The 15255-nt window shown below is 38.0% G+C and overlaps 1 protein-coding gene and 2 non-coding genes across 3 annotated transcripts; 1 reads left to right on the top strand and 2 right to left on the bottom strand.

Annotated features, from left to right (window-relative positions):
• Positions 1-262: 262 nt before the first annotated feature.
• On the bottom strand, positions 263-369 carry LOC145151815 (small nucleolar RNA R71). Its single transcript, XR_013732368.1, has one exon. It is a non-coding gene; the product is annotated as a small nucleolar RNA R71 (small nucleolar RNA).
• A 12561-nt stretch (positions 370-12930) lies between these two features.
• LOC145151773 (small nucleolar RNA R71) lies at positions 12931-13037 on the bottom strand. The gene has a single exon (XR_013732328.1). It is a non-coding gene; the product is annotated as a small nucleolar RNA R71 (small nucleolar RNA).
• A 902-nt stretch (positions 13038-13939) lies between these two features.
• Positions 13940-15043, top strand: LOC145130254 (uncharacterized). The gene is made up of 2 exons (XM_079065088.1): positions 13940-14214; positions 14278-15043. Exons 1-2 carry the CDS (start codon positions 13940-13942, stop codon positions 15041-15043), a joined length of 1041 nt encoding a protein of 346 aa, XP_078921214.1.
• The last annotated feature ends 212 nt before the right edge of the window (positions 15044-15255 follow it).

Here is a 15255-nt window from a genome sequence, read left to right as displayed (position 1 = left end):
ACCAGGTCTTATTCACCCTACCATTCCAGCGACAGCGAACTTTGAATTGAAGGTGCACATACTCTCTCAACTGAAGGACATCCAATTTTATGGGAAGGATCACAAAGATGCTACTTAGGATGTGCTACTTAGGATGCTACCAGTTACGTTCAAGGGAGCCGCAAAAGATAGGTTAAAGGCATTACCTCCATGATCCATAAATACATGGGCCAAGATGCGCGAAGAGTTCATTCAACAGTTCTATCCTCCCTCGAAGGTCTCAAAATTAAAGAAAGCAATTGCAAATTTCAAACAACAAGGAGGCGATTCACTCTATGAAGCATGGTAGAGGTACAAAGGTTTGTTGAGAAGTTGTCCACAGAATAACCTTAATGCTCAACAAGAGCTAATGGAAAAAGAATTGGCAGGATGGAAAGAAGACAAGATGGATGGATTCGTATTCCTTTCAGAAGGTGACTTTGATGCTGAAAAAGATTTGAAAGAGATAGAGAGGCTACTTGAGGAAAGCCAGTTTGAAGAACTAAAAAGACACTCTGAAGCACAAAAACGGCGTGTTGAGGAGCTCAACACAGCGTGTCGAGTTGAAAAAGAGTGATCAGACGGGTTATATGAGTACAAAACGATGTGTTATGTTGATACACACGTCGTGTTCAGTGTTCAGAAAACAGAATTGGAGCTGAAAACTTTGCCAGAACACTTGGAATATGCTTTTCTGGAAGAGGATAACAAAAGCCGGTGATTATTGCTTCTGACCTCACACCAACCGAAAAAGAGAGTCTCGTTGAGGTTCTAAAGAAAAGGAATAACGCCATTACTTGGAAGATAACCGACATCAAGGGCATTAGTCCTTCCTATTTCTCACACAAGATCAACCTAGAAGAAGGCGCGAAACCGGTAGTGCAACATCAAAGATGACTAAACCCAAATATGCAAGAGGTGGTCAAGAAGGAGGTTGTCAAGCTTTTAGATGTCGGGATCATATACTCCATCTCCGATAGTCAATGGGTGAGTCCAGTTCAAGTAGTGCCAAAGAAAGGAGGGATGGCGGTCATAACAAATGAGAAGAATGAGCTTATACCTTCACGAACGGTAATCGGTTGGCGAGTGTACATCGATTACCAAAAGCTAAACGATGCCACTTGCAAAGACCATTTCCCTCTTCCTTTTATTGATCAAATGCTAGAGCGATTATATGGTTATTGCTATTACTGTTTTCTAGATGGCTTTTCAGGTTACTTCCAAATTCCCATCGACCCAAATGATCAAGAGAAGACGGCATTTACTTGTCCAAGTGGAACATTTGCGTATCGACGCATGCCTTTTGGGCTTTGCAATGCATCGACTACTTTCCAAAGATGCATGACAGCGATATTCCACGATATGGTGGAAAATTTTATGGAAGTCTTTATGGATGACTTTTCTGTCTTTGGCTCTTCTTTTAATGATAGTCTTTCTAACCTTGATTTGATGCTTGCTAGGTGTGAGAATACCAATTTAGTTTTAAATTGGGAAAAATGCCATTTCATGGTGAAGGAAGGAATAGTATTAGGTCATAAAGTGTCGAAATCGGGGATTGAGGTGGATCGAGCAAAGATCGATACTATTGCTAAGTTACCCCCACCAACTAATGTGAAGGGCATTAGGAGTTTTTTAGGTCACGCGGGTTTTTACCTCCGTTTTATAAAAGACTTTCTAAAATAACGAGACCTTTGCTCAACTACTCTTAAAAGATGCACCCTTTAATTTTTCTAATGAATGCTTAAAAGATTTTGAGATTTTAAAAGAAAAATTGACTAATTCCCCGATCATTATCGCCCCAAATTGGAACTTACCCTTTGAAATAATGTGGGATGCCAGTGATTATGACATAGGAGTTGTTCTTGGTCAAAGCGTTGATAAGCACTTTCAACCCATCTACTACGCAAGCAAGACTTTGAACCTGGCCCAAGAAAACTACTCTACTACTGAAAAGGAACTTTTGGTCATGGTTTATGCCTTTGACAAATTTCGTCCTTACCTTATATTGTCCAAAACAACTATTTTCACTGACCATTCTGCTATTAAATATTTGTCTGTAAAGCAGGATGCGAAGCCGAGATTGATCTGATGGGTGCTTTTACTTCAAGAATTTGACATCGAGATCAAGGACAATAAGGGGATGGAAAACGTAGCAGCCGACCATCTGTCAAGATTGGAAAATCTAGAGAGGGACAATATAGACAACAAGGGCATTGGGGATAGCTTTCCTAAAGAGTATTTGATGATGATTGCAGGGGAAGAACCTTGGTATGCCGACATTGCAAACTTCTTGGCAGACAGTTTTCTTCCAATAAGGCTCACTCACCAACAAAAGAAAAAGCTCTTCTCAGAAATCAAATATTATTTCTGGGATGAGCCTTATCTTTTTAGAAGTTGTGCAGATGGGATTATTAGAAGATGCGTGTTTGGATGGGAGGTTCATGATATTTTAGGGCATTGTCACAATGGGCCAGTAGGAGGACATCATGGAGCTCAATACACGGCCAAAAAGATTTTTGATGCAGGTTTCTACTGGACAACTATTTTCAAGGATGCTACCACCTATATGAGAGAGTGTGACTCATGCCAGATGTCGGGGAATATATCTGCAAGGAATGAGATGCCACAGAGAAACATCCAAGTATCTAAGGTGTTTGATGTATGGGGCATAGATTTCACTGGACCATTCCCATCATCTTTAGGGAACAAGTATATCCTTCTAGCGATTGATTATGTTTCCAAGTGGTCAGAAGCGCAGGCATTACCCATCAATGATGCTCGGGTGGTTGTTAAGTTTTTGAAAAGATTATTTTCTAGGTTTGGGGTGCCAATAGCACTTATAAGTGACAGGGGAACCCTTTTTGCTAATGATCAAATGACAATGGTGTTACAAAAACATGGTGTACACCATAGGTTTGCAACACCATATCATCCTCAAATGAATAGGCAAACTGAGATCACGAATAGAGCTTTGAAGAGAATCTTGGAAAGATCGGTGGGTAGCAATAGAAAAGATTGGGCGGACAAATTAGATGATGCACTTTGGGCATTCCGTACCGCATTCAAGACACCCATTGGAACTACGCCTTACAGGTTAGTTTATGGGAAGAATTGTCATCTACCGGTGGAACTCGAACACAAAGCATATTGGGCCTTGAAGATGTGTAACTTTGAACCAAGTGAATTGCGTGCAAATCGGCTCTTGCAAATGAATGCCTTGAAGGAGTTAAGAAACGATTCATATACAAACTCGTTGATCTATAAGGGTAAGACAAAAAAGTGGCATGATACAAGGCTGAAAGGGAACAAGGAATTTGAAACCGGTCAAAAAGTTCTCCTTTATAACTCAAGGTTGAAACTCTTTCCCGGAAAGTTGCGCACACGATGGTCAGGGCCATTCAAGATCAAGCAAGTGTATCCTTAATAAGTGATTGAGCTATGGAACAAGGATTGGTCAAGTTTTAAGGTCAATGGGCACCGAGTCAAGCATTATGAAGAAGGGATGCCAAACGAAGAGAGGATTGAAGAGGGCATGGATTTAGAGGAAACTGTTGCAACGTAGAGCGGAAAGGAGTCCAGCTCAAGACTCCTCAAAAAGAAGCGCTTGCGGGAGGCAACCCGTCATTTGAGTTTGCATTTCTTTTTCGTTTATCTTTATTTTACTTTTCAATCTTATTTTATTTGTGTTAGAAGTGTTTAAGACAATTTTTATTTGTTTGTTTTTATTTTATGTGTTTGGTTGGTTTGTTTTAAAACTTATAGTAATTAGGGGTAATGTAGGAACCTTTAATTTAATGTTTGTTTTCCTTTTATTATGTAGTTTTTGTTTTTGATCTTTGCATAATTTAGGTTGAGAATAGAACGAGTATTTAAAGCGTGAGAGGAACTAGTGAGGGGTCGAGTCATTAACGAGAGATTAGAAGACTTTGAGCGACATTTTTGAGTCCGGTGATTATAATTGCTAAAGGGAGTCACGTTACAGAAGAAATAAAGAGGTGTATTGAATTAATACCCTCTTTGACCAAGAAATCAGTGTTGAAGCAAAAAAGAATAAAAATCACGATCTTAATCTTAAACACGCCGTGGTCAAAACCAAAAACGACGTGTTCCAGAAGAAAAACGTGATTTCTGTTTGAATAAGAATTCAACACGAAGTGTTTCCCACTAGAACTCAGCGTGTTGTTACCTCACTTAATTTTCTCGAGCCATTGATTTGATCCTATCCAAGGCGAGCATTATCCACAATTTTTGAAGTCCATTTTGAAGTTTTCCAAGAAGCTTTTCCAGTACATTACGATTTGTCAACCACACGAGATATATGACACCCAAGGCATGGATGAGCTGTTCCCATGCCGAAGTTAGCTGAAGAAGGAGCTCAAAAGAAAAAATATCAACCTCGCCACTACTATCCCAGGGGAGTATGTTCCAATTCTCTCTCTTTAGTTTTATGTTCTTTATTTTGCATAACATGCAATGGGGACATTTCATAAAATAAGTGTGGGGTAGGGGGTTGGTTGCATTAGTTACATTAGAATCCTAGGTATAATTTTTTTTAAAAATTGAACATAAAAAATTGCTAGGTTAATTTAGAAAATTATGGTAAAGCAATTAGGATTCCATGCTAGTATTGTGTTTGATGATTCTTTGAGGACCTAAATTTTTAGTTGAGCCAATATATGTTATAATGCATTTGTGGCCTCCTTTATCCTAGTGAAATCATGGAACAAAAACATAACCTTGCTTAGTTTGAGGGACGCAACATGTTTAGCATCGTGTACTTGAAATGTATTACGGAAAGCTTAAGTAGTCATTGCACACTAAGACTAATGCCTCTAATCAATAAAGGTTGAAGTTAAAACCCCTTGTGTAAGCATATGCTTTTCTAGGTTTTTAGATTTGAGTGAAAAAACTGTGTTTGAAAAAAAAAGGTATGATTAAATGTTTGAAAGAATCTACAAGTATGAAGACATGAAGAAGAGCTACAAAGTATCAAAGATTTTAAGCAAAAGTTGTATTTTTATTTTATTTGTAATTTTTTTTCTAGGTTATTTTTCCATATGTATGCTTGGGGGTTTAACCAAATATACCTTGAGGTTAAGAAAGTTTTCTGCGGATGGATTTGGAGGGATGCATAAAATGAGCGTTGTTCGGAAAAAGTGGGCGAGTGTTTATGAAGATTGTGAGTATTTAGGGTTGGGGGTCCTTAGGAAAACTTAGACACATATGCATGCGTTGTGGTCTTGGCATAATGGTTGGGTTCAATTTGGATTGTCTTATGTGGTATTAGTATGCTAAAATTCAGTTTTGCGTGGGGGCAAGCAAAAGTCAAGTGTGGAGTATTTTGAGATGGGCATATTTACTCCTATAATTCATTCATCATCTTAATAATTTATGTTGTTTTTGTCTCAAATATTGAACAAAAGGTACTTAATTAGTTTAAAATCTCATTTCAGCAACAAAGACATGCTCGGAAGGAAAAGGAAGCGGAATTGGCGATTGGAAGCTTGGATCTTGGATTTTGAAGAAAGAATGATGTTGTTAGACAGCTTGACTCCTTGTCAGTGTTTTGGCCATATCTCATGACTCGTAATCCGATTGACGAGATTCAAAATGTTGTGAACACTAGACACGATTTCGAACGATTTTCGTGTTTTGATAAAATGTTAATGCCAAACGAACATGGCGTGTTTATCAATAACACGCCATGTTGAATAGAAGTTTCGCGATTCTTGACGTTGACTTGGGGAATACGAGGTTTTAATGAAGAACACTCCGTGTTGGGTCCTAAAACACACCGTGTTGCGCCGTTTTTCAGAATCTATATATTTGGATCGTTTCTATTTGAAACCCTAACGATTGATGGGAGTTTTTAGCGACTTTTGGAGGCAAGAGACATTCTTAAGGAGCTTTGGAACTCAAAATTTGACTAGAGGCTATTTTTAAAGAGATCAAAGGCAATTAATCATTATTATTTCTTAATTCTTTGTATGAATCATGTTTGCAACATTGAATTTCATGTTTATGGTTTTATTTGCTGAAGTTATGGGCTAAAACACCATACTTCTATTTAGAATAGATGATCTTATGACTATGTGTTGATTGAGTGGCTTTGGATTAAGTTAATTTAGTTATTTATCATGATAAGCTTGTTAAAAGATCCTTATATGTTAATGACAATTATTATCTGTTAATTACTAAGTATATTGAGTTGTATGAACATCTGCTTGATTGTTTGCCTCTTATGATTTTGTGAAAACAAGATTATAGGCCTAGTGTTGTGAACATAACCTAGGGTTAATTAGAAAATAAGTAAATTAATGTATGAGCATGTATGATGACCAACCATATATGAGTTAACTCAACCAACCAATTTAATTAACTATTATTACAAGTCTTGCTTGATTCGAATTGAACACTAGTAAACTCTTTAGTTTAGTCACTTGATCATTGCTTGAATTGATTTGTTTGCTAAAGGATTAGTAATAGTGAACATGAACCTAATCACATTAGAAATCGGTAATTGATGACACATTAATCCATTTCCCTTGCCACGAAATCAACCATATGAATAAGTGAATTGAATCTAAACGGAAATCTCTTTAATATTATTGAATCTAGTTGTCGTTTGTTCCTCTTTTTAGTTGTTAATTGTTCTGGCTAATGTTTTTAAGTAATTTCTTAAGTTTCTAGTCTTGTAAAACTCGAGAAAACCCCCTTCTTTAATAATTGCTTTAATTAGTTAACATTAGTAATTGCTTTAATTGTTTACCGTTCCCTCTGTTCGATAGCATACTTACCTTCACTAAACTGCTAATCAATAGGTACACTTCCTACCGTGTGTTTTTTTTTTTGCTTAAGTTAATTAGGATTAAAACTAGTACATTCCACACGTATCAGGCCCCGCCCGGCATACATAAATACATATGCAAGAGTCACGAAGTCAACAAACATACAAAGCTTAACAAACCTTGGGTCGGAATTGGTGCCTTCGACCCGCTAAACTCAGTGAGGAGACTCACTTCAAACTGTCGAATCTCACAGAAGAAATCTCTAGCTGCTAGCCCGCAAGAATCCTCGCGCTATCAATCACAAGTTAACCATCCATCAATAATCGGATCTGACTCATACTAAATGTCCAAACTAGAGTAAAATACATTTTTATCTTTTTCATAACTTGGCCCAAAACCAAGGCCCAATTCAATAATCCAAAAGCCCAACTTCTACATAAACACCCAAGGCCTAAAATATCCCATGGTCAACCCTGGTCAAACTTCTGGTCAAAGTCAAAGTCAATAGTCCATGTTGACCAAACATGTCGTGTTGACTTGCCAACACGTTGTGCTTCGCCATTATCTAATCAGTCGGGAAAATCCCAGCCAACACATCGTGTTGACTTGCAAACATGTCGTGTTTGCCTGAATTCCAACAGCTTAATAATTAAGCTACTTACTCCGATTTCAAGAGCTCCAAAGCTCAGATCTAGACCAAAATCAGACTCTAGAAGGGTAAAGTTTCCATCTTTACCCATAGGGACTACCAAAAAGGGTCCAAAACCCAACCATAAGACTTGATAGTGTAAGGGCTTAACCATTAAGCACTTAATCCTTGAAGACATAACCCCAAAACATAGATCTAACTCCCTTGATCTGGAAAACCACGTAAAGGTGCCAACTTTACGTTCATGCATGTCTAGATGAAGCTTCTAACCTTAAAATGGACTTAATAATTGACTTAATGCATGCATGACACCAAAAATCTCATAAAGCTTGCACCTTTATACTCAAAGGGACCAAAACAAACTCGGATCTGGAATAATAAACCCTTAAAACGACCTCAATCTCTCATCAACCCAAAAAGGGACCAAAAGCATAACAAAGCACAATATGAGGAGATCTAGACATTTATAAGTCAAGGTAGGAACTTGATACCTCAAAGAGACTGCAACAAATGGAAAGATTCTGGATCTATGACCTTCCTTCCAAGCTAAGCACCTTCAATCTTCAAGTTTCCTTTAGAAATGACCAAAATAACCACAAGAATCCACTCAAGGCTCAAGAACACCACCAAGAAAGCTTAAGGGGCGAATTAGGGTTTTAGTGTCAATGGAGGCTGGTAAGGAGACCAACCCTTGAGGCTTAAAGAGATTATATAGGGTGCAACATCCTAAAAATTAGGGTTTCCTTCCCAGCTTCCAACACGCCGTGTTTGGACATCAACACGTCATGTTGACCTTAATGAGAACCGCGCTTTTCATTAACTAGACACGTCGTGTTGGTTCCTCCAACACGCCGTGTTGGTTCCTCCAACACGCCGTGTTGGTTCCTCCAACACGCCGTGTTCAAACCTCAAAATGGGATTCATTCCCATCAATTGGTCCTCAAGATTTCGGGTGTTACATTGTCTAGTTGCTAGTTTTGAGGGCACCCCAAAAGGATTGTGCTATTATCAATTCAAGTATATACCAATTATAGTTATGGGCTTAGGCACCTAATCCAACAGTATTTTGTTTCCACTGCCAGGAAATGGAACATGGGAGGCGTAACTGTCCAAAATATCTAAAGAAATTGTAGACGTTTAAAACCAAGGAATCTAGCAATTCAAGTATGTTTGTAAATTCATAGCACTCTATCTTCTAACTCATGAGAATTGGGCACATGATATAGTATTTACATATGTAGTAATGTGCATGGACTAAAGTGAAGTAGAAAGTTAGGACACAGAGAGCTAGACATTATCATAGACAATGAGAAAACTACTACTTTCGATAGAACAATAAATTCATTCTGTCTAGTGTTTGATCTATGAATTTGTTGAATTGTTGTTATTTTCTTGATAAGGAAAGATAGATTATCTAATTTCATACTTTGTAGAGATGGAATTAAGATATTGAAAATGGTTCTAATTTTGTTTATAAAATATTTTCTTTATTTCATAGTAAACCATTTTCATATCATCTATGAAATTGGCATAAGAATAACTACAAATAATAGTTTAATAATGATTCATTATATCCAAAAATGGTTTGGATAAGACGTATCTACGACATTGTCATCTTTGCCATATAAACAAGAAACACATCGTGAAACTCCAAGAGATTTTGGAATCATTTGACGAAAAGTCTTATGATGAATTTGAATCTTGCTTAGGAATAAAGATTACAAAAGCGACATTCGTGGGAAACTATGAGCGGATCAAGAATTTGTCAGAACTAGTACACAATGATGTATGTGGACCGTTCATATCAACAACGATACAAGATAAAAGATACTTTGTTACCTTCATTGGCGATTTTAGTAGGTATGGTTATGTTTATATGATTAAAATTAAGTTTGAAACCTTTGTGGTGGTCAGGAAATTTTAAAATGAAGTAGGGAATCAACTAAGTAAAATAAGACTAGGGTTGTGTATGGGTCGGTTTTGGACCCAAGCCCAACCCAACCCATAAATGGTCAGTTTCTGGATTTCAGAACCCAATAGGATCGGTTACTGGTCGGTTCGGTTTATCGGGTTCTGAGGTCGGTTTGGGCGGTTTTTCAGTTTCTTGGGTTCAACCCATACACTCACGGGTTCTGGGTTTAAACACATGGGTTTTGGGTTTTAACTCATTTTCCATAAATGAAGCAACAAGTTAAATACTTCAAAAAAACACCAAATTTAAGTTAAATACTTCAAAAAACACCAAATTTAAGTTAAATACTTCAAAAAACATGAGTCTTACAACAAATAGTCTATTACAAGTTACAACCAAAGCCCGAAATAGTTTATTACAACCAAAACACAATGAATTATGGGTCGGTTTCCCGGGTTGGATGGGTCGGTTTCTGGGTAAAAACCGAAACCGAACCCGATTTTTCGGTTTTCAAAAAGTTCAAACCCTAACCGTCGGTTTTTCTTCGGTCTCGATTTTTTCGGTTTCGGTTTCGTCGGTTTTAGTCGGTTTCTCATTTCTTGGTTAGGATTTGCTCACCCCTAAATAAGACCATAAAAATTTTCATTTTTTAGATTAATAAAGCATCAAACCATATTATAGTCAAAAGAAAACAAGATTATTAAATTGTATCGATACATCATCAATATCATAGTAACTCATAAAATGCAGAAACATGTGGTGTGTGCTCTGCAATCTTCCCGAGCTCTTCCATTTGAAAACCGAAGTACCTGCAACATAAACTAAAAACCGTAAGCACAAACCTTAGTGAGTTCTCCAAGATACCACATACCATACATACACAAATAAACACATAATAGGCCCCGCCCTGTCATCGTGCCCTGCCCGGCATCGGACCCCGTCCGACATCGGGCCCTACCCGCCTTCAGGCCCCGACCCGCATCGAGCCCTGCTCGGTATACAGATCTGTAAGTCGCTGGGCCCCTCCCAGTATACATATAAACATATAAGCATATCAATACATAACATATGCAATAATCATAAAGATACATAGCATACAGAATGGTCATCAGGCCTCTCCCGGCATCGAGCTATACCCGGTAATCATAAAAACACATACAGATAACTAGCATACAATATACTCATCAGGCCCTGCCCGGCATCGGGTCTTGATATGGGCATATTTAGTCATATAATTCATGCATTATCTTAATACTTTATGTTGTTTTGTCTCAAATATTGAACAAAAGGTACTTAATTAGTTTAAAATCTCATTTCAGCAACAAAGACATGCTCGAAAGGAAAAGGAAGCGGAATTCGTGATTGGAAGCTTGGATCTTGGATTTTGAAGAAAGAAGGATGTCGTTGGACAGCTTGACCCCTCGTCAAGGTTTTGGCCATATCTCATGACTCGTACCTCTCATTGACAAGATTCAAAATGTTCTCAAAACTAGACACAATTTCGGACGACTTTCGTGTTTTGAGAAAATGTTGATTCCAAACTAACATGTCGTGTTAATCACAAACATGCCATGTTGAATAGAAGCTTCGCAATTTGTAGCGCTGACTTGGGGAATACAGGATTTTAATGAAGAACACGCCATGTTGGGTCCTAAAACATGTCGTGTTGCACCGTTTTTCAGAATCTATATATTTGGATCATTTCTATTCGAAACCTTAACGATTGTTGGGAGTTTTTAGCGACTTTTGGAGGCCAGAGACATTCTCAAGGAGCTTTGGAACTCAGAATTCGACTAGGGGCTATTTTGAAGATATCAAAGGCAATTAATCATTGTTCTTTCTTAATTCTTTGTGTGAATCATGTTTGCAACATTGAATTTCTTATTTATGGTTTTATTTGCTGAAGTTATGGGCTAAAACACCATACTTCTATTTAGAATATATGATCTTATGACTATGTGTTGATTGAGTGGCTTCGGATTAAGTTGATTTAGTTATTTATCATGATAAGCTTGTTAAAAGATCCTTATATGTTAATGTAAGTTATTTTCTGTTAATACTAAGTATATTGAGTTATATGAACATCTACTTGATTGCTTGCCTCTTATGATTTTGTGAAAACAAGATTATAGGCCTAGTGTTGTGAACATAACCTAGGGTTAATTAGAAAATAAGTAAATTAATGTATTAGCATGTATGATGACCAACCATATATGAGTTAATTCAACCAACCAATTTAATTAACTATTATTACAAGTCTTGCTTGATTCGAATTGAACACTAGTAAACTCTTTAGTTTAGTCACTTGATCATTGCTTGAATTGATTTGTTTGCTAAAGGATTAGTAATAGTGAACATGAACCTAATCACATTAGAAATCGGTAATTGATGACACATTAATCCATAGTACTTGCCACGAAATCAACCATATGAATAAGTGAATCGAATCTAAACGGAAGTCTCTTTAATATTATTCAATTTAGTTGTCTTTTGTTCCTCTTTTTAGTTGTTAATTGTTCTTGCTAAATTGTTTAAGTAATTGCTTAAGTTTCTAGTCTTGTAAAACTAGAGAAAACCCCCTTTCTTTAATAATTGCTTTAATTAGTTAACATTAGTAATTGCTTTAAGTGTTTACCGTTCCATGTGTTCGATACCCTACTTACCTTCACTAAACTGCTAATCGATAGGTACACTGCCTACCGTGTGTTTTTCTTAGCTTAAGTTAATTAAGATTAAACTAGTACATTCCACACGTATCAAGTTTTTGGCGCCGTTGCTGGGGAACAGTTCTAAATAGTTAATTTTTTCATTGCTAATTGTTATCGACCCTTTGTGTGAGATTTATCTCATATAAAGTTATAGTTTTTATGCTTTAATTATCGTTTATGTTTTTCTGCTTTAATTATCGTTTATGTTTTTCTGTTTTTACGCTTGAACACGCTGTGGTCAAATCTGAACACGACATGTTTGACGTATTTTCAGTTTTCGTTTTTATCGTTTTTGTTCATTTTACGCGTAATTTTCTATTTTGTCTCAGGAAGTTTATGACCTGGAACTCCAGTTCTTCTATAGAACCACCCTTGGAAGATTCGAAATCAATTCTTCACAAAAAGAACAAAGCAATTGGGGAATCAAGCGGTTTTGGAAGTAAAGAGAAAATTCAAGACGAGAAGGTGGTGGATTACGAGCCCAAAACACCCGAATCTGAAGAAGAGAGTGAAACCGAGCTAGAAGACGAGATGGCAAATATTGCTGACATATCCATGGAGGAGTACAAGAAGAGGATGTGTGAAGATAATGGACCAGGTCTTATTCACCCTACCATTCCAGCGACAGCGAACTTTCAATTGAAGGTGCACATACTCTCTCAACTGAAGGACATCCCATTTTATGGGAAGGATCACAAAGATGCGACTTAGGATGTGCTACTTAGGATGCTACCAGTTACATTCAAGGGAGCCATAAAAGATTGGTTAAAGGCATTACCTCCATGATCCATAAATACATGGGCCAAGATGCGCGAAGAGTTCATTCAACAGTTCTATCCTCCCTCGAAGGTCTCAAAATTAAAGAAAGCAATTGCAAATTTCAAACAACAAGGAGGCGATTCACTCTATGAAGCATGGGAGAGGTACAAAGGTTTGTTGAGAAGTTGTCCACAGAATGACCTTAATGCTCAACAAGAGGTTTCCATCTTCTATGATGGATTGAATGTGACAACCATGCAGCTCCTTGACTCCCAAGGACCACTCACGAAGAAAGCGTCAGTGGTGATAAAATAGTTGATTGAAGAATTCTCTAAACACTCAAGAGAATATCATAACCCAAGAAACGACTCAACTCGAGGAACAGTGAACTCAGTTTCGGATGATATGGTGGCAATGATGGCTAACTTGGATAGCATGGATCGTAGGATGACAAAGATGGATCAATCCATCCACACCATCCGTGTGGGTTGTGATAATTATAGCGGGCCTCACCTAACCAAAGATTGTGACCTAGATGAGAACGGAAACCGAAAAGCTCAAGTTTGTTATTCAAGTGGGGATAGGTACGATGAAGATTAGAGAAAACCTAAGAAGGAATGGTTACCCTATGACGAGTACAAGAAGAAAAAGGAGGAAAAATACAAGCAAAAGACGAGAGGGTTGTATCAAAGAGAAGAGACGGTTCAAGAAAAGAAGACGGATTTATAAGATATGCTTACACGTTTTGCATTTGCATCCAAGAAGAGATATAACGAACCCGACGCGGCAATACGAGATCAACAAGCGATGATGAAAGATCGGCAAGAATTGATGAGGAATCAGCAAGCCTCGATCCTCAACATCGAGAAGAAACTCGGGCAACTTGCAAAGCAATTCAATGAGCGGTCACCGGGCAAACTTTCGAGAAACACCGAGCAAAAATCCGAGTGGGGCACACATAAATGTTTTCACAACAAGAAGTTGTAAAATAATCACTCCTTTAGCCCCAATCCCGAATGAAGATCCAAAAGTGGTGCAAGAAGCTGGAAAATAAAACCGAGAATCGCAAACTGACGACTCACCACGGCGTGTTCAGGAGAAGAACATGACGTGTTTTCCACCTGAAGAAAATAAAAACCCTCCAATCAAGCCATATCAGCCTCCATTGCCATTCCCGATCCGAGCTAGACAAGACAAGCAGAATGAAGATTACAAGAAGTTTCTGGAACATATAAAGGCCCTCCAAATAAACATTCCATTCATCGAGGCGGTAGCTCAAATGCCCAAGTATACCAAGTTTTTGAAAGACCTTCTCACGAATAGAAAGAAGATGGAGGAAGCATCTAAGGTGTTTTTGAATGAGAATTGCTCAACTGCAATGTTAAATAAACTAGCGAAGAAAATGGGGGACCTGGGGAGCTTAACTTTTCCATGTTAATTCAGGAATTTGGCTACAAGTTACGCATTCGCTGATTCGGGGGCTAGTGTGAATCTTATGCCTTATTTATTATTCAAGAAGTTGAACCTCCCGGAACCAAGACCTATCCGTATGGTGATCCATTTAGCTAACAAGACGGTGACGTTTCCAAGAGGGATATGCGAGGACCTTCTAGTAAAAGTTGACAAGTTCGTATTTCCTGTAGATTTTATAGTACTAGATATGGAAGAATACCATCAAGTGCCTATCATTCTTGGGAGGCCTTTCCTAAGCACCGCTTGCGCCATAGTGGACGTGCGAGAGTCCAAACTTACTCTCCGGGTGGGAGATGATTCAGTCACTTTTGGAGTCGATAGAGCCATGAAGCATTCAAGGTTTAGTGATGACACTGTTTTCTCGGTGGACACATTCGAAGAGCTAATGGAAAAAGAATTGGCAGGATGGAAAGAAGACAAGATGGATGGATTCGTATTCCTTTCAGAAGGTGACTTTGATGCTGAAAAAGATTTGAAAGAGATAGAGAGGCTACTTGAGGAAAGCCAGTTTGAAGAACTAAAAAGACACTCTGAAGCACAAAAATGGCGTGTTGAGGAGCTCAACACAGCGTGTCGAGTTGAAAAAGCACGATCAGACGGGTTATATGAGTACAAAACGGTGTGTTATGTTGATACACACGTCGTGTTCAGTGTTCAGAAAACAGAATTGGAGCTGAAAACTTTGCCAGAACACTTGGAATATGCTTTTCTGGAAGAGGATAACAAAAGCCGGTGATTATTGCTTCTGACCTCACACCAACCGAAAAAGAGAGTCTCGTTGAGGTTCTAAAGAAAAGGAAGAACGCCATTACTTGGAAGATAACCGACATCAAGGGCATTAGTCCTTCCTATTTCTCACACAAGATCAACCTAGAAGAAGGCGTGAAACCGGTAGTGCAACATCAAAGATGACTAAACCCAAATATGCAAGAGGTGGTCAAGAAGGAG

Source organism: Lactuca virosa, chromosome 1, assembly GCF_052849685.1.
Source record: "Lactuca virosa cultivar CGN04683 chromosome 1, Lactuca_virosa_CGN04683_v6, whole genome shotgun sequence".
Classification (NCBI taxonomy): domain Eukaryota; kingdom Viridiplantae; phylum Streptophyta; class Magnoliopsida; order Asterales; family Asteraceae; genus Lactuca; species Lactuca virosa.
The sequence above is the reverse complement of the archived record's forward strand: the minus strand, read 5'-3'. Positions and strand labels throughout refer to the sequence as shown.